At 52.4% G+C, this 20,112-nt stretch overlaps 1 protein-coding gene across 2 annotated transcripts in view; it reads left to right on the forward strand.

Moving 5' to 3' along the window:
* Positions 1-1,115: 1,115 nt before the first annotated feature.
* Positions 1,116-20,112, forward strand: part of CDH22 (cadherin 22) — a 70,563-nt gene continuing 51,566 nt past the window's right edge. The window contains exons 1-2 of one of the 2 annotated variants that reach the window (XM_082431158.1): positions 1,116-1,468; positions 11,118-11,412. In XM_082431158.1, the coding sequence (XP_082287284.1) occupies positions 1,217-1,468; positions 11,118-11,412 (547 nt within the window). In that variant the 5' untranslated portion in view covers positions 1,116-1,216. The remainder of the gene's footprint in view (positions 1,469-11,117; positions 11,413-20,112) is intronic. The other variant, XM_082431157.1, reaches the window with a different exon arrangement.

Raw genomic sequence — 20,112 nt, forward strand, 5'->3', positions numbered from 1 at the left:
CCTTTCTTGCTGAAAGCAGAATCTGATGGAGGGAGGGAAGGAGAGATGGATTGATCCGGGGAGGCAGTGCTGGTCCAGGAAGGGCAAGTGTCTTTCAGACTCTGGGAAAGGAAGGTTTTTCTGGGGAGTGTGGAGACACCAAAGGCAAGCTCAGGGGGGATGTGACCCTGCCCAAAGCCACAGAGGGAACCTCCAAGCAAGGCCCTCTGGGACTCAGGTGCCCCACCCGTGAAAGGGAGCGTGGAGGGACTCACATGAGGTCAGCGGGCCTTCCCTGGGCCCCTGGTTTGGATGGAATGACCTCTCTGTGCTGCTGTGGGGAGGCAGGAGTGGTGGGTGGCGGGCTGCGTGCTGGACTCTATGCCCCCAGGAGGCCTGGGTCCTGGGAGCTCTTGAACACCCCTTCTGGAAGGGGCAGCTTCCTCTCTAGGATGGGGGTTTTCTATGGGGTGGGCTGGGCTGGAGAGGTTGTCAGCCAGGGGGCAGGGAAAGCAGCTCATAAGGTCCCTGCCCCTGTGGGCACCCGGGCTGGCCCAGAACCACCAAGAAAGGGCTGGATGCGGGGGCTGTGAGGAAAGGGGGCGTGCTGGGAGAGCGGGGGAGAGGAGAGGTGTGCGGTGGGAGTGGAAAGGAAGCATCCAGGGCTGGGGGAGGGGGAGGGGCAGGGCTACTAGGCCGTGGGCCAAGAAGGCCGGAACCACTCTGTCTTGTTTGCCCCACGCTGCACAGTGCCAGGCACATGGTAGGTGTTTAATTAGTACCTAAAGGACAAAAAGGTAGACCCAACCTGCCCTGTCCCCGCAGACAGCCTCCTCTGATGTTTTCTTGTTTTTCTCGCAGGCTCCTGGCCCGGACGGCCTCTCGTCCCCGAAGGACCCCTGCGCTCAGGGACCATGGCGCACCCCAGACTCCGGAGCTGCCAAGGCGCTGCTTGGTGATCCGGCCGCGGCGGCGCCAGGGGGGCGCGGGCGGGGACCCCGGGGGGCCGTCCATGCCCCGGGTGCGGCCGCGCCCCCTCCCCCTCCAGCCGGGCGCCTCCACGGCTGGGCGGCGTTCAGGGCCGCGGGCCTGTCCGGGTGCCCCGTCGGGGGCGGCGCCCCGGCGGCCGCGCTGAGGCCGCCATGTGACGCGGCGCCGCTCCGTCCTGCCACCAAGCGGCGACGCCCTGGTACCTCCCGTCCATGCTCCTGGGCCCGGGGTCCCTCGCAGGCCAAGCATGAGGCCGCGGCCCGACGGTCGGGGGCTCCGGGTGGGAGCGGCGCTGTCGCCCGCGATGTTGCTGTTGCTGCTGCTGATGCCGCCGCCGCCGCCGGGACCCCTGTGGGCGGCGGGCACGCCTGCGCCCTCGGCGTCCGGGGCTGCGCAGAACGGCGCGCCGGGCGCGGGCCGCGTGAAGCGCGGCTGGGTGTGGAACCAGTTCTTCGTGGTGGAAGAGTACACGGGCACCGAGCCCCTGTACGTGGGCAAGGTAAAGTGGCACCCCGCACCCGCTGTCCCGCGCCCGGGACCCCGGAGACGCCCGTTGGTAGACGCAAGGGACCCCCGTTCCCCTCCCCCCCCCCAATCCCAGTCCCCGCTGCCTCCTCCCAGCTGCCCCTGGTCAGGAGCAGCCAAGAGGGTCGTCACTCTGCTCCCATCCCTACTCCACATCCTTCTCTAGTCCCTCTTCCTTCTGCATCTTAGAGCAGAGAGTACTAGTAGGGAGGGAAACCCAGTCCGTCTTGTAGCTAGATGCATCTAGAATGGAGAAACGAGTTTGCAAATCTGATCATGTCACACACAAACTGTCCCCACTGTGTTTAAAATTCTTCAGTAGCTTCCCATGCACGTGAGGTCAAATCCAAACTCCCTCCCACTGCTTGCAAAGATCCGGCTCCTCCAGCCTCATCTGCTGCCGCCCTCGCTCTGAGTTTCCGACCACAACACCCTTCTGATGGCCCCTCCGATGCCCCCACAGGCTCCTGCCAGCCCCGTCCCCCCTTATCTAGATTGTTTGCCTCCCTCAACTGCTCTGTCCTGCTCCGTTCTACTACTTCTGCTGCTTACTTTATCTCACACTCAGGCCTCTGCTCAAATGCCACTTCCTCAAAGAAGCTGCCCCTGACCACACCAGGCTGGGACAGACCCCTCTGCATGTGGCCATCCCTCCCTGTTATGTGCCCTCCTAGGTCCTTGTATCTTTCCTTCATAACACTTAATTATGCGTGTGTTTGTTTGATTATGCAATTAATGCATGTCTTTTCTATTAGATTGTGTGTTTTGCTCACCATAAAATCCCTAGTGCCTAGCACAGACATTGCTCACAAACTGTTCATTGAATGAATGAAAGCTGCTTTCTCAAACTCTCTGAGTAAATGTTGCTTAACGTGGCGGAAGATCTGTGCCCTAAGAGTATAAGGAGCTGAGAAGGACTTTTGTTCATCCATTTAATCCCTGAGCCCCTCATGGGTGCAATGCTGGAGAGACAGAAACAAGTGAGATCCAGCCTTTGCCATTAGGGGCTCCCCAGAGTGGCAAAGACACGCTGGTACATAAAAAGCTTCACAGGTCAGCACCTGGCACTGAGTAGGCATTTAATAAGTGTTATGTGTTGGCTGGCTTCATGGAAGTGTTTTCTAAATGCCTGAGCTGGGTTTTGATGTATGAGTAGGAGTTTGGGCTGATGGGGAAGAGGGCATAGCCTATCAAAAGACATGGAGGCCCGACAGAACCTGGCTTTTTCAGAGACTTGTCCGCAGTTGAGATGTTGAGGTGGAGGGTGTTTATAGGGCAGGAAAAGCAGCGCGGTGCCCAGGGACAGTTCTCTGGCTTCTGCCGAGGCCAGTCAGCTTTCCAGGAAGTTTTGGTCAGCAGAGGTGAGGGGGGACCAACTGTGGAATTTCCTGTGTGCTTAAATGAGTCTGAGAATTGGGAGGCTGACCAAGCTAATCAGTTCAAGGCTCATGGCTCAGGACCCTCGACAAGGAGGAGAGGAAAGTTTGATGTAAACCTTGTGGGTTTGTCTTGCAGGAAACCCAGATTCTCACTGGTCTAGATACAGTCATCCCTGGTCCTTGACTACTCTCCCCTCCATACATGTGGCTGAAGTTGATCCCCACAACAGAGCAAAGTGAAGATTTGACAGAGCACAGAGAGGTTCATGTCTCTGCTCAAGGTCACCCAGCAAACTAGTGGCAGAGCCTAGGACTCCTGACTCCCAGCCAGGGCGGTGAGATGGTGGGGCTGGTAGAATGGGGTGAGGGGAGGGGGAAGGAGGAACCAGTGCCAGCTGGGCAATAGCTAGTGGTGAGGTAGCTAGGGATGCAGACTTTGGAGCCAGACACGCCTGAGCTCGAGGCCCGGTTCTGCCAACCAACCCATTAACCATATTACCTGAAACAAGTTACTTCACCTCTCTGGACCTCAGTCTCTTCGTCTGTAAAAGTGGGGCTAGGGGAGCCCACTTCCAAGGGTTGTTGAAAGGATTAAAGAACAAAGCTGAGCACAGAAAGTGTTCGGCCTGTGGCCTGGTTGTTAGTTTATTGTTGTTTTCTCATTATTCCCACATGAAGCACTTAACCCTTAAACTGCAAGGTAGAAATCGTTTCCTTTTGTGGGCAAGGAACTCGAGGTGCAGAGAGGGCAGGCAGACAGTGGGCAAGTGGCTTAGCCAGGATTGGAACCTGTATTCTGATTCTCCAAACATCTCCAAGACCTCCAGGCCTGGGAGAGAGACTTTGGTCCAGGAAACCTCAGAAAGTCAGGGAAGGATTCTGACACATCTCCCTGAATGTCGGCTGTAGTGGTCTCAGGCACCTCGGCCCGGTTGTCTACCTGGAAGCTGGGGCTCTGAGAAGGCCTCCTCAGCCACTCATCTCCTGAAAAGATGAGAGAAACCAGCCGCTGATTCACCACTTCCAACCTGCATCCACCTAGCCATTATCATCATGAGTCAAACGCCGCCCCTATTGCCTTGAACCACAGTCTGTCGGCGATGGGGGCACCCTAGTAAGTCCCTTCCTTGTAAGATGGGGAAGCTGAGGCTAGAGGCAGAGAACATCATGCCAAGGCCAGTTAGCTTTCCAGAGAGTTTTGATTAGCAGAGATGGGGTGAGACCAACACGGTGGTATAACCAACCCCAAGAGACAAGGCTCTCCTGACACCGGGTCTGGGCCCAGTGCAATTTTTTTTTAAAATTTTTATTGGAGTATAGTTGATCTACAATGTTGTACAGCTGTACAGCAAAGTGAGTCAGTTATACATATACACATATCCACTCTTTTTTAGATTCTTTTCCCATATAGATCATTACAGATTATTGAGTAGAGTTCCCTGTGCTGTACAGTACCGTCCTATATTAAGCATCTTCTATGAGCCAAACGTTGTGCCTGGCCCCGGGGGTCTTCTCCTCACACCAGCCTCTCGCAGCATCCCCACTGCTGTCACGTCTACGTTATCTTCCCCCTCCATCATCTTCACCCAGAGCCCCTCCTTGCTTACTCTCAAGGCCACCTCCAGAAAAGCACTCCATGCAGGAAGGAGAGAGAAGTTTCCATCTCTTTGCAAACATATGCCCAAAGCACCCTTTCTTGTGAAAGATGGTGTAGTGTGTGGTTCAGGGGGGCCAGCCAGAGCCAGACTGCCAGGGCTCAAATCCCAGCTCTGCTGCTGATTCCCTCTCTGACCGTGGCACATTATTTAACCTCTCTGTGCCTTAGTTTCTTTATCTGCTGAGTGAGGCTATACCCGGCACCTCCTCAAAGAGTTGCGGTGAGGATTCAATGAGTTATCATATGTCAGGAGCCTGGAGAGCACCTGGTATGTGCTCAGTAAGTATTAGCTTTTATTACGATGGGTCTCACCTGTTATTTCCACCACCTAGAGTATGCATAGATATTATGAACCCCTGCCCCCAATCCCGAAAGCCTTCTGGGCAACCTGATGTCCTAGTTTCTCACCGCGAAGTAGGGGGACGTGGTTGCCAGCCCACCCCTCGCTCTAGGAATATGAGCTCGGCCTTTTAAAAAACCACCTGTCCCCTTTCCAGCCAAGTCCCACATTTGTTCAAGTGGTTGTGTGCATGCATGCACACACACACTGATACCACTCTCTCTCGCTCTTCGGGGAAAAAGGACTTCTCCACGGTTTCAGTTAATTCACTGCTTCCCGGTCCCCCGCCCCAGGGAGCCATAGGGAGCATCTGTCCTTGCCAAATTCCAAAGGTAGCTTAGCAACGGCACCATCAGCCGAGTGAACCCCGGGCACCCAACGGTAACCTATTTTACAACTGCCTCCTCCATCACTCACCGCCAGGCTCCTGTCGGCACCTGCAGGAACCACTGGCCCCCGTGGTTGTCACCAGGGCCCCACACCAACAGCTCCCTCTGCTGTCCTGCCCCCCCTACTCCCCACCCCCGGCAGCCTGGCTCACCTCTTCCCCTCACCTTCTCACAACACCCACCCTCAAAGCAACCTACCAACATTTCCATACAATCTGGGTACTTGGACTAATCCCTTTTCCGAACTGTAATTTCCCCCGAGGCTTCTGTCGGCTGCATGTGGATTTTGTAGGATTTTTAATTTCTTTTTTTTTTTTTTAAAGAGAGAATTACGGGGTCAGCACTTATGACCAACTCCTGTGGGCGGTGAGATCTATTTTAGATATACGGCAGGATTAAGGTGAGGAGGAGAGCAGATTTAATTAAGTTGCTAATATTTAAAGAAAATTGATGAACTCCTGGTTTACGAGTAGCACAGGCATGAACAAACCCCTCATTCCAGGGGAGGCTTTTTATTTGATTTGCTTTCCGTTTAAATCCTGGACTCGTTTTATTTGTGTAGCCGCACTGTCCGTTTAATTGTCTTTAATAAGGAAAACGTACCTCTGCTCACATTTAATTTTGATTTAATTAGGAGGAAGTAATTAATGGCCTCGTAAATCCCACTTTTCAGCCCCCCCAGGATGAGAAGCCATCACTGTGGTGTTTTTCATGTTGTTTATGATCCAGGGCTGGGGCTTAGGGAGGGGGAGTTCCCTCAGGGGCTGTCTACACTCAATGCGGAGAAAAGAACCCAGGATGTGGAGCCAGACAGGCCTCGGGCTGCCTCTTGTTAGCTGTGTGGCTTTAGGTACGTTATGGGCCCTCTCTGAGCCTCAGCTTGCCAATCTGTACAATGGGGAGAGGATAATCTCTGAGTCACAAGATCATTATGAGCTATCAAGGAGGTAACAGTAGGGCGTCTAGAAGTGTGCCCAGTGACTGACCTTCCTAGTCTAGCTCATGTGCACCTGGGATTTAACAGAGTGACTGGATCCTCCAGAAATCCCAGCAGACAGTTGGAGAATTCTAATGACAGTTGTATATTTCATTATTCACGTATTCAATGTTTGGTGCTGTGGCCTATCCTGGGGACCAGGGAGCAACGAACAGCCATATGCTTGATCCTCAGGGAGCTCACTGTCTCACACACACACACACACACACACACACACTCACACTCACCTGTCCCACTCCCCCTGTATTTTCTCTGCATGCATTGTCAGGACAGCTAGTGTGTGCCAGGCGTGGGGAGTTCAGACAAAGACAAATCAAAGTTACTCCCTGCCCCTGAGCCCCATGACAACTGAGGAGACAGATTGCAACACGGAGGTGATACAGGGGAGTGTGGAGCAGAGGGGAGTGTGCATGGGACAGGGGTACAGAGCAGCGGGAGGGCAAATGGGAAGGCATCTGGGAGGGCTGCCTGAGGAGGAAACAAGCTGAGTTTAAAAGACAAGAAGATATTGCATGATGGCCCCTGTGTCTCCAGTGGGTCAGGATTTGAGCCTGTGGTTCTTGTGTCAGGAGCTGGGGGGATGAACTAGGTGACCCTCAATCTCTTCTGAGACCAGGTGCCAGAAAAGGAGAGACAACTCATCTTTACTGAGCACTTACTATGTGCCAGGAGCTCCCACATATTATCTGATGAATCTTTGGACTCTATGGGGAAGCATTATCAGTCTCATTTATAGATGAGAAAGCTGAGGCTCAGAGAAGGGTAGCTTCTTGCTCAGGGCCAGGCAACAAGTGGGTGACAAAGCTGATGCTGGCACCCAGCCATTCCTGAATACAAGGCCCATCACCTCTCCTGATTTGTGTCGTGAAGTCCTTTTCCAAATGATGAAATAGAGGCTCAGATTGAAAAGGCCGCTGATAACCACGGCCTGCAGGTACAGGGTGGTACAGGCCTCTCCCCCCGCCGTGAAGCCCAGTGAACGCCCTGTAGCCCACTCCATCTTCCTTTCTCCCGCTTCTTTAGCCAGAAACGTTGTAAGTGGACTAACCAGATTCCAAAGGCTGCAGAGGGACCAACCTGCGCTTTGGAATCCAACAGAACTAAGCCCATCTCGGTCTGTTCACCTGGAAAATGGGGAGACATTTACGTATGCCACAAAATTAAATTAGATTTCTGCAGAGGCCTGCAATCTGGCACATAGTAGGCGCTCGGTAAATAAGAGCACCGTCCTCCAGCCTCGTAGCTGAGATTCTTGAGTAATATCCTCCTGGAGTAGAACCACAGGCACTTCCTGTCCACTCCAGAGCCAGGACCCAGGCAGGCGGGGTGAGTAGCCCCAACCCAGCCCAAATCTGCAGCTCTGAGCTCTTAGCTCCTCCACAGGCCGACCAGCCCTGTTCGGACTCTGCAGTCCCCAGAGAGTAGCCACTGGACCCCACTGTGAGCTCTGTGTCATGCTTTACAGAAGAATATCAGTGACATCACTACTGGGTTCTACTCCCTCCTCCCCCATACTCAATGGTAGGTGATCCCTGGTCAGGGTCTGAGATAAAATGTCAAGGGCAGCGGGGACATGATGGAGACAGAAAGGGAAGGAGACAGCCACTTACAGAGTGTGTAGGTCATTACCAACATGCTCACGTTTCATCTTCACCACACCTGTGCGAGGTAGGACTTGATCTGATTTCTCAGGTGGAAAAACAGACCCAGAGGGGTAAAATTAACAAGCCATGCAGGTTGATCACAACATTAGTGAGCCATGGGATCAGGAGATTGGCTTCCTGCACTTAGCTGGGTGACAAAGCAAATGACCTCCCCTCCCTGTGCCTCAGTTTCCTCATCTGAGAAATGGGAATAATAATAATGTTTCATAGGGCGGTGATGAAGACTAATAAGATTACAGGTGTTAAGCATTCCCCCAAATGGTATCTATTCTACCACACTCCTTGGGAATGTTTACTGATTAAATAAAGGCCCGCAACGGGTCTGATTGGGAAGTGGGTGGAGGCACCCTCAAAGGGAACACATTTGCCCTCTCCTGTCCCCAGCTCCCCTGGGCAAAGGTGGAGGAAGAGCATAAACAGCAAACAGGAGAGACAGGTCTCCTCATCCCCAGCACTGCCGATGATTCAGGGCTGATGTCTTGAGATAATTTTATTGGGGGTATTAAACTGAGTTATGAGGTTTTTACAATCCAGCCACTTATGAGAAATCTATTAACAGTAACTGGACAGGAAGAAGGCTTCTCAGTGGAGCCCAGGACGGGCATTAATTGGGGCAATCTATAACAGGACAGGGACCCGGAAAGGTTCCACCCAACGCCTCCATTTACTCCCTGCAATTTCTGCTGAGAATCAGCAGACTCGCCAAAAAGAGAGAGATGCCCATTAATCGGCTAATGAAATATGAAAATGTTTATGGACCATTCAATCTTCCAAATGGCACTTCTATAATCCACCTTTCAGACACAAAGTTCCACCAGCAGAATTTATACTCAGGCTCCTCCTGCATGGCAGGGGGTGGGCTTTCATCCCTCTTCATGGTGACTTCATTGGCACCTGTTATCCTGCTGAGTGGGCTGGGGTACATGCCGTCCTGGCCCGAAAGGGGCCTTAGGGATTCTCTTGTTCACGCGCCATCTTTGCGGAAGCTTAGAGAGGAGCAGGGACCTGCCCAAGGTCACCAGCTTCATTGGATGCATTTTCCTCTGCTCAGAGCTGCCTCAGAGATTTGGACATTGGAGGATAAGGACTTGGGTGTTTCTATTTGGGAGAACAGTCCTTCTGCTGGTTCCTTGCCCAGGAGATCTCAGTGCAGTGAAAACAACCTGGGTTCTGGAGCTTAACAGTGCCTGGATTAAATCCCAGTTATATATAGATAACATTTAGTAATAATATGATAATAATGATAGCTACCGTTTATGGGACACTGATTATGTCACAGGCAGGGCTGATTTTCAGCTACTACAAAATGGTATAGTTGTACCGGTTGTTAAAATAGTGAAAAAGCTCCCTACCTGTGGTAAATAGTCTGTTTCCTCTCCCTTGCCTCAGCTTCCTCAGCCCCTCCGACCTCTCTGGGATCCAGCATCCAAAGGGTTCCCACCTGAACCAGCAGGGGCCCTGCTGCAGTACCACTCCATGGGCAGTGCCTCTGCCGGGCTGGCTGTTACATATTGTGTCACCTGGTGCCAGGCAGGTGCTAAGGGCTTTATGTGGACTTTACACTCAATTAGCCCTCCAGTACCTCTAGGAGGAGGTGCTATTATGACCCACATGTTAGAGAGGAGGCAACTGAGGCCCAGAGAGGTACAGTGACTCGTGCAAGGACTCACAGGGAGGTGATGCTGGAGCCGAGGCTGGACCAGGCTGGACTGCCTCTTCTGCCGCCATGGGCTCCTCCCAGGAGGATTGAGGATGGAGTGAGAAAGCCCTGGCTGTGGACCAGGCCGGTTCCTCCAGCAGTCTGACCTTGAGCAAATCATCCTATTTCTCTAAACCTCAGTGGGAAAATGAAAAAAAAAAAATCTGCAAAGTTAAGATAGCAAAACCTACTCTAGTAGGGATTTTTTTTTAAATATGTATTTTATTTGTTTTTATTTATTTATTTTTTTAGGCTGCATCGGGTCTTAGTTGCAGCACGCGGGATCTTTCGTTGCAGCGCGCGGGCTCTTCGTTGCAGCGCGCGGGCTTCTCTCTAGCTGTGGCACGCGGGTTCCAGAGTGCGTGGGCTCTGTAGTTAGCGGCCTGCGGGCTCTCTCGTTGAGGCGCGCAAGCTCAGTAGTTGTGGCGCGTGGGCTTCACTGCCCCGCGGCATGTGGGAACCTAGTTCCCCCACCAGGGATCCAACCCGCATCCCTTGCGTTGGAAGGAGGATTCTTTACCACTGGACCACCAGGGAGGTCCTGTAGTAGGGACTGTTTTTTTTTTTAAAGAACTCTGAACCAGATAAGTATGTAAATTGCTTAGTACACTGCCTGGCACATAGTAGGTGCGCCTCCAGTTTTCATTCCCTTTCCCCCTCTGTCCCTCCACTCCCTGTCCCCACCATGTGCCAAGCCCTGAGGCTGGCTCTCCAGGTACCAGATGAGTAAGAAAATACCTCCGGGGGCTCAGAGCCTAGGGATCCTGGACCTGTAACTCAGAGTGAGGTCATGGACAGCAGCTTGGAAATTTGTTAGGAATGCAAATTCTGAGGCCCCACCCCAGACCTCCTGGATCAGAATCTGCTTTTTACCAGGACCTTCGGGTGATTTGCATGCACATTAAGATTTGAGAAGCATGGCTACAGCAATCCTACAGGCCGAACATGATAATGATGACTTGCTGTATTGCAAAGATCTTGGAGGGGAATGGTGGGGTTGGAGGTAGGTGCAGGGAGGGAATCCGTAAACGCTTTTGGGAAGAGGTGGCGTCTGAACTGAGCCTCGCAGGATGAGTAGCCTTTCAGTAGACAGAGAAATAAGGACAGGGCGCTCAGAGAAGAAGCAGAGAGTTGTGAGGTGGTTCTGATTTCTTTGTAAAGGCAATAGGGAGCCGTGGAAGAGTTGCAGGCAGGGGAGGACGTGTTCAGATCTGCCCCTGAGGCCGACAGCTCTGGCCGCAGAGGGGAAGGTAGATTACAGGGGCAGGGCTGGAGCAGGAAGAGCAATGGCGGGCTAGTGAAACACTCCAGACCAGACAGTGAGGCCTGGGACTGGGATGACGAGTGGCTTCTCCAGCCTCAGTGTCTCCACTGAAGAATGGGTATGTCAAAGAAGAGATGTGCTTAGGCACAGGCCCCCAGTGGGACTTGGGCAGGGGGAGCGCCAAGAGGAGCTCCCACCCCAGCCTCCACCCTGCCTTCCTCCCTGCCTCCCCAGATCCACTCGGACTCAGACGAGGGTGACGGAGCCATCAAGTACACCATCTCAGGCGAGGGTGCTGGCACCATCTTCCTGATCGACGAGCTGACGGGTGACATCCACGCCATGGAGCGCCTGGACCGGGAGCAGAAAACCTTCTACACGCTGCGGGCTCAAGCTCGGGACCGCGCCACCAACCGCCTGCTGGAGCCTGAGTCGGAGTTCATCATCAAGGTGCAGGACATCAACGATAGCGAGCCCCGCTTCCTGCACGGCCCCTACATTGGCAGCGTGGCCGAGCTCTCGCCCACAGGTGGGTTGCCGGCTCTGAGGGGCGCGGTGAGCCGGGGAGCTGGGGAAGGGGAGCTGCCAGGTTGTGAGAAGGAGCCTACTGCGGGGAGAGGCAGGGGAGACAGGGTATAGGTGTGAGCCCAGGTGCCCACACGGACTCAGGCACAGTCCGGGCAGTCACAGCTGCATTTCTGGACAGAGACACACATGTGATCTCAGGCACATACACGGGCACAGTCCCTATGTGGACATGGACCTACGTACAGACACAGAGACGTACTTGGACATGCTTATACACCCACACAGAATCACACAGGCAAGACCCACTTACAAGCTCAGCTGTCCACCTGTGCACAGCCCGGCTCAGGCACGGCCCCAGGCATGGACAGCATCGGGACGGTCACACACACAGGCATGGCTGTCCCCCTGGACACGGCCCTTCCCCAGACTTCAACTCACCCAGACACAGCACAGCCCTTGGCCGCAACTCCCACACAAATGCAGGCACAACCGAACGTGGGCACACCTACAACCTCAATCAACCAGAGTGGGCATAGCTGAAACAAGACCCCCCCACACAACCACACATGGCCTCACACTAGACACAGTGACATGCAACGTCACCCAGGAAACAGCCCCTCACATGGATGCAGCTTATGCACAGACACCTACCTAGACACAGGCAAAAGCCACAGCCAGACATTTTTACCATCCTGGGGTTGGGCTTCACCAGAGCGTAGCCACAGACAGGCCTGGGCACAGCCAGACGCGACAACCTCCAGACGGCTTCCTCCACGGCCCACAGGAAGCCCCAGCACACCAAGACCCAGCCACCTGGGGACACAGGCTCACAGAGGTGGCCGAGCCCCCAGACACAGATTCAGCCGCCTCTACCCAGGTGTGGCTGCAAACACCAGGGGCGCCGCACACACACAGTTGTAATAGAAAAGGCAGGACACACACCGAAGCACATATCTGCAAGAAGCCTTCAGACACAGCCATCCTCAGAAATACAGCTGCACAGCAGCGGGACACTGAAAGGAAAGGTTGGATGAACCTGCCTTCCCCCACCGTAGGGCCCACAGGTAGTGGACTGACCATCAAGGCCCCGCCTAGCCGAGGGCTCCTGGTAGAAGCTGGAGTCGTGGCGTGAGGGGCAAGCCAGTAGCTGCCACCTTCCCCACCGCGTTAGGCTAAGTCACCTGCAAGCCAGACTGGACAGGGAACAGTGGCCCTAGGTCCTAGAACACGTCCTGCCGCTGACAGACTGTGGCCGAGGGCTTGGCACTGCCTCTCACTTGGCCTTCCAGCTCTGCAGCTACATGTCAGAGGCTGGGGGAATTTGGGTTCTTGGGGAAGAGTGGTCAGCCCTGGCTTCCCCAGATTGGACCACGATCTGGCAGATTGGTGGGTAGTGAGCGGGCAGCCGGTGATGGAAGAGAAGGGAGTGGACCGGAGAAAATGGTGAGCACAAAGGAATGGTGGGAGAACAGGGAATGGCGAGGGTGTGAATGTGGGTGTGGGCTGGCATTCACACACGCACGGTGCACGCGTGCCTGGTGCGCCTATGCATCTCACACGTGCACAGGTGTGCCCCTGCACGGCCATTAAGGCCCGTGTGTGCATGTGACAGGCTATGTGTCTGTTGAACGGATTCATTCATTCATTGAACAAATATGCATGAGCACTGGGGACACAGCGAGGAGAAGGTAGACCAGCCTCCCTGCTCTCTCACAGAGGGGACATTCTGGCCGAGGTAGACAGGCGGGAAGCAAGTTAACAGATCATGGGTCTGGGAAGATGACACTGAAGCAAAGACTTGAAAGAAGTGAGGGCATGGGCCCTAGGGAACAGCATTCCAGGCAGTGGGAACAGTACATGCAAAGGTCCCAAGGTTGAATTCCCCGTGAGGGGAAGCAGAAAAGCGACCAGATCATGCAGCCACGTGGTCATAGTCAGGGTTTTGCCTTTTAGGCTCAGCAAGCTGGGAAGTCAGTGGAGGGGCTTGTTCAGAAGAGTGACATAATGTGACTTAATTTTAACAGGATCCTGTGGCTGTTCCATGAAGATTAGATGGGGAGGTGGGGTAAGGGCAGAAGCAGATTGCCCATTGAGAAGGATATTGCAGTTACCTAGGCAGGAAATGATGGTGGCTTGGAACAAGGTGGTACCAGCAAGGGTGTTGAAAAGAGGTCAACTTCTGGATATATTTCAAAAGTAGAGCTGAAAGCATTTGCTAATAGATTGGATGTGGGGCGTGAGAGAAGGAAAATTCAAGGATGACTATTGAGATTTTGACCTGGGCAATTAAATAGATGGAATCTCCATTTACTGAGATGGGAGAAACAGTGGGAGGAACAGATTTTGGGGGGATGGAGGGAAGTCAGGAGTTTGGTTTCAGACCTGCTAAGTTGGAAGTATTTATTAGAAAGCCAAGGAGAGATCTTGGAAAAGGCAGTTCAGTATACAGGTTCAGCAGCAAGGTCTGAGCTAGAGTGATAAATCTGGAGGTTGTCCATGGCAAAGACCCAGGGAGTACTTAGAACTCAATTTTGCAAGTGGGGAAACTGAGGCTCAGAGCAGGAGTGATGGGTCCAAGGTCACACAGCAAGTGAGAAGTAGCTTAAACCCCTGACTTCCCAGGTCCAGCAGCCCTCACTCCTGGACTCAAACTCTGGCTGAAGGAGACATGGCCCTCTCTCTCTTCACCCAAAACTGAACTGCATGTTTCTGCATGGAAAAGGCCAGAAAGATGGTGAGAGAGATAAGGCTGGAGAAGGAAGCTGGAATCATATGCGAAGGACTTGAGGGAAGTACATAGCCTGGGAAAGGCTTAAGCAAGGAAATAACGTGGGCAGACTTGCATTTTAGAAATCCCCCTCTACTGTGGGGTGGAGAGTGGATGGGGATGAGGGGTCCAGAGGGAGGTGCAGCCCCATATGCGCCATGTTGGCTTGCCCATCACCACTTCACTCTCACTTCCACTCTGAGTGGTGGCAGGACTGATGTCAACATCCCCATTGAACAGATGGGAACACCAAGGCTCAGAGAGAGGAGAAGATGTACCCACAGTCACATAGCAAGTCAATGACTGAGCAAGTTGGGCTTGGCTCCCAGGCTGTTGGAGCAGCAAGGTTCTTGTGTCACTCGTGGGGAAAGTGAGACCGAGAAGAGGGCAAGGACTCATTCAAGGTCGCCCAGAGAGTAGGAGGCAGCGCCAGCCCCCAGCTTCACGAGCACGGCCCCAAGGAGCCCCAGCCCTGCCTCACCTTCCTCTCCCGGTCCACTGACTCTGACATTCCGCTCAGGAAAAAGTGGGGACTTAACTAGGACAAGCCAGGGGAACCCAGGAGGGGGAAAGAGGAAGCAGAAATTAAATTAGTTTATTTCATTTGAGCAACTTTTTGAAGGGGAAGCAAATCCGACACCGGGGTGCTTACGGAGACTCCAGGCGGCTTTGAAAATCAGTCACAATTACTGAGCCTCCTGATCTGGGCTGAGCGGGGCGGGGCCGACAAGCAGCACCAGAGTCTGGGCGGCTTCGGACATCAGAAGGAGCGGGAACACAGCTTGGAACATGAAAGGCAGCAGCGCTCACAAATTAAACCACTCACAGCTTAAAAGGGAAGGGAAGTGTGCCGGGGGCCTCCAGTGAGCCATGCTTCTGAGGAGGGGCACGCCAGCCATGCTGAGCCTAATGCAGTGAAGCGGGTCCTGCCTCTGACAGTCAGGAGGCCTGGCTCCCCGCGTGACCTTGGGAAAGTCCCTGCCCCTCTCTGGGCCCCAAATTCCCTTCTGAGCACGGAGGGGGCTCATTCACGCCCAGATGTTTACTGAGTGCCTGCTCTGTGCCAGGCACTGGGGATTCTTAGAAAGCCTACATCCAGAGCAAGGAGAGAGACAGGAAAGAAATAAACAAGTCAACATATAAATGCACCCTGTGGTGTAAGTGCTGTGAAGAATAAGGGAATTGGGAGTTATATTGGGGGAGTGCTATTTTAGAGGGGTCAGGGAAGGCCTTTCTTTCTTATAAGAGAACCCTTGAACAAAGATCTGAAGGAACCAAGGGAATGGACAAAGGAGCTATGTGAAACAGTGGTTTTCAAAGTTTATTGTGCATCCAAGTTACTTGGAGGGCTTGTTAAAACACGGATGGCTCCCCTCTCCGCCCCAGGGTTTCTGATTCAGTAGGTCTGGGCTATTAGAAACGTTTGCATTTTTAACAAAGATGCTGTCAAAGGTGATGCTCATGCTACAGGTTCAGAGACCGCACTTGGAGAACCACTAAGCTAGAGGAAGAATGTTCCAGGCAGAGGGAAGAGCGAGTGCAAAGGTCCTGAGGAATAACGTGTTTGGTCATGTTTGAGGAATAGCAAGGAAGGCAGTGTGGCTGAAGAGAAGAGTAAATGAGGGGGAGAGGATCCAAGGAGGTCAGAAGAGGTACCGGAAGCTGGACCACATAGGACTTTGTAGCCTTTGAAAGCTTTGGTTGTACTGTGAGTGAGATCGGGAGCAGAGGAGTTATATGATCTAACGTAGATTTTTAAAAGATGATTTGCTCTCCGCCCTGTTGAAAATAGACTGTAGGGGTCAAGGATAGAAGAGGGAGATCAACGACGAGACAACTGCAGTCTTGGGGGCAAGAGGTGATGGTGACTTGGATTCTGGATGTTTGCTGAAGGTAGAACCAACAGGGTTTGTGAGGGATTGGATGTGGGAAGTGAGAGAGAGAGAAGACAAGGATGATGCTGAAGTTTTTGACCTGAGCAACTAGATGGATGGAGCTGCTATTGCTGAGATGGGGAATGATCCAGGAAGAGCAAGTTTGCAGCACAAAATTAAGAATTCATTATTGGACACGTTAAGATTGAGATGTCTACTAGAAGTCCACGTGGAGTTCTCAAGGGGACAGTTGGATCTCTGAGTCTGGAGGTCAGGAGCAAGATCAGGGCTGGAGTTACAACTTCAGAAGTCATCAGCAGAGAGAGAATTTAAAGCTTGAGGCTGGGTGAAATCAACAAGGGAGTGAGTTTTGGTAGAGAAGAGTTAGACTAGATAATCTCCTGATGTTAGGGGGCTAGACCCCTTCCCTAGGCTGTCGCAACCCGACCAGTGGACCACAAGAGAATTTCACAGAGCTCCTGTGCCCACTTCAACTCCACCTATTTATTAATGCCAACTATGTATAAGACAAAATACTTGGCACTGTTGAGGATACAGAAATGAGAAGTTCAATCCAACACACATCTATTAGCCACTACTTTATTCTGGGCACTGCAGGGGATGTAAAGATAAGTAATTGAATTAAATCCACAAATGTTTGTTAGCACCCATTATATACAAGGCCTCCAGTGTACTTGGCTCTGGAGGGGTTGCAAAGATGAGTCACCCAACTAAGCAAACATTTATTAGCACCTACTTTATATATATATAGCCCCAAGGGGATAGAAAAATAAGCAGTTGGTTTAATTCAGTAAATACATAATAGTTCCTACTGTGTACATGTCACTTTTTTTTTCTTTTTTTTTCTGTACATGTCACTTCGCTAGGTATGTGGGGATACAAAGATAAGCAAGATACTGCCACTGACCTCAAAGTGGTAGCAGATCAGTTTCATCTGTGGTGCCAACTCTGATCAACTGGTAGTGACTGTAGGGCTGTGTTGAGGAGTCTGAGGTCTCATTTGGGCTCAGCAGAAAAGAATGCCACAGTCGATTAGTGATGTCTGCTGGGAGCAAAGGAAGGAGAACGTGGTGAAGGAGAACGTGTATGTGGTGGCACATATACCATAGGATGGGCATTACTGGGCCATGGGATTGGGGCTCAACAGACTGTCGAAGTGGGCAGGGGCCCTGCCACTGCTGCTTTCCCATGTATTCCAGTCCCTTCTGTGAGCAGCATCTTTAATAGATGGAAAAAGACTTTTGTAGTACAGTCTGCACTTCTTGGGACATTCACTAAATAATAGCTATCGGCCAATACTGCTTTCACAAAGCTATTTCCCTTTAGTCTCACAGTCCTGGGGAATAAGCAGGGCAGGTATTTCCATCCTCATTTTACCAATGAGGAGATAAATGCAGAGAGAGAGAAAGTAACTTAGGCCTGAGGTTCCATATTAAGAGCTGGAGACGGAACCAGACCCAGAACCTGGAACCAGAACCTAAACTACTTGGCTCTGTGTACATGGGAAACAGTCACAACCATCTCTTTAGTGTGCACAGGACTTTACAGCTTGCAAAGCATTTTCATATCCCTAATCTCATTTCATCCTCCCGGGAACTCTCTTAGGTTAAATGTTGACAGCCCCATTTTACAGCTGAGGAAACTGAGGCTCAAGAGGGGAGGGGAAATAACATTGGGAGGGCACACTATCTGATTCCCAGGTCCCGTGCTTGGGAGGATGGTGGCAGAGAGGAAAGGAGGAAGGCAGGAGGCAGTGTGCTCCCCAAGGGTCTCATCTGGGGAGGGCAGTGGCTGGCTGGGAGCCTCCAATTGTCCATCTGCAGCTGGAGAGAGTATGGCTCAACAGCCCTCAGGCCCAAGCCAGGAATCAATCGCTGGCCTCTGCAGAGACAGCTTCTAAAGATGTTTTTAATTAAAGTCCAGGAAGATCTATATGTGCAATATCTCCTTGCCTAGCAACGGCACTGGCTCTCACCACCCAGGATGGGGAGAAATGGGACAGGAGGTTTCTGGTGGAGAGAGGTGGCAGAGAAGAACAGAGGCCCTGGCCCTCAGGAGTCGGCCCCATGTCTTTCTTTGTCTTTTCCATCAACAAATCACTCAGCAAACATAAGCACCCTCGCTATGCTAGGCCCTGTGCCCACGTGGCAGTGGGTACAAAGGTGACAAATCTACCATCCTGCCCTCAAGGGTCTAGCACATAGTAGGTGCTCCGTAGATATTGGGTGACTGAATGGAACTGAATTATAAGCCAAAAACTGTTTGCTTTCTGCAACTGGCAGAGGAATGCTACTGCAGGAACTTAGAACGTTGCTGTGCCGAACAAACAGGGTGACCGGACTACTCCACAGAGGGTCCCGTTAAATGTGGAGAGGATAGAAGAGCCTCTGGGACTCAGTTAGGGATAGTAGGGGAGTCCCTTCTCTCAGGGGGACAGATGAGATCCACACACACACGCAAGTGTTGCCTGCCTGGGTGAGTCTGTGGCTACCTCTTTCTGTCCCACTCTCTCTCTCTCTTTGTCTCTCTATATATCTCTGCCTCTCTTACCCTCATCTCTCTGTCTCTGTCCTAATTTCTCCCTATGTGTCTGGGTACCTCTGTTTTGCGCACTTTCTCTCTGTCCATCTCTCTGCATCTCTGTCCCTCTGTCCCTTGTTTCTCTGTCTCTGACCCACTTTCTTGCTCCATCTCTCTGTGCCTCCTTCTCTGTCACTTGTCTCTGGACCTGCTTCCTCCCCCTCTATCCTCCGACCTCCCCTTCCCGTGCAGCCACTTTCCTGAATCTCCTGTGTATCATTCATCTACATTAGGCTGCCTTGGGTGGGCAGCCGGAAGTGCGGTTGAGGCCAGTCCAGTGAGCTGGCATTGTAAGCGATGAGCAAAGAGGGAGTTGGGAGAGGGGTGGTGAGGGGGGAGTTTGAGAAGGGGCTTGTTTCCTGTGTAATCTGAATGTTCCCAGGGACTCGACAAGTGGTTTTTAATTTTTAATAGAAAGCATTCCATGCAGTTCCGGCAGCAGCAGGGGGTGGGACTCATGTTTCATAAATGTTTGAGAAGCTAAATGGGAGCCAAGGGTTTCCCCAGGCCCAGCAGGGCGGCAAGGGGAGGTAGGGAAGAGGCAGGATGATAATAATTACAAACATCTTCATAATCATGACACTTGGTCACCTCAGTTGAGGACTCTATTCTTTTCCAGAGCGTTTCATCTCCTTCGTCTTATTAAGGGGTATCCCTCACCCAGGAGGCAGGAAGGGTAAAGTGTTGTCTCCATTTTACGGAAGGGGAACTGAGGCCCAGTCAGGCCGAGTAGTTTTCCCACCACCACACAGAGAGCCAAGGAGAGGGCTGGAATGAGAATTTGTCTTCAATCCCTGACATCCACTCCACATGACACCACCTTCTCCCTGAGCAGCTGGAGGTCCTGGGGCCCAATTTTGGGCTTCCGTTGGATTTCACAGACAGCAAGGGTTAAAGGGACAAGAAGGGAAAGAATTCTGGCCTGGGAGCCAGAGCATGGATTCCAGTTCTGGCCCCATGACAAACCATGTCAGAAACCAGGTAAACTAGAAATGAGGAGTGGGCAAGCCCCCTCCCTCCTGATACTGGTACCCACGGGTCTCCTGCTCAGGGCCAAGGACACAGACCCAGAGATCTTCTGACCATACAGAGAGAGGAGAAAGGAATAAACTTTTATTGAGCACCTACTACATGCCTGGCTTCACCAGCCACTTAAATCCATCACCTCTAATTCCCATAGCACCTCTGAGAGACAGAGTGGGCCCCTCTAAATTACCAGTGAGGAAACAGGTCAAACAGGGGGAAAGACTTGATTGAGGGCACAGAGTGAGGAAGTGGTGGGATTTGAACCCAGGACTCTCTGATGCCAAAGTCCACCCAGTCTCCATGAAGTTGTGAGGGGCATCTCTTTGTAGGAGTGTCCAACTTCTCATGCTGATTTGGTGGCTTGTGTCATCCTTGCTGCTTCCTTCTGGGTGCCAGTCTCAGTACAGGCACAGTGAGTCCAGGAGGGTGACAT

This window comes from Balaenoptera physalus, assembly GCF_965194825.1.
Source record: "Balaenoptera physalus genome assembly, chromosome: 16".
NCBI lineage: Eukaryota > Metazoa > Chordata > Mammalia > Artiodactyla > Balaenopteridae > Balaenoptera > Balaenoptera physalus.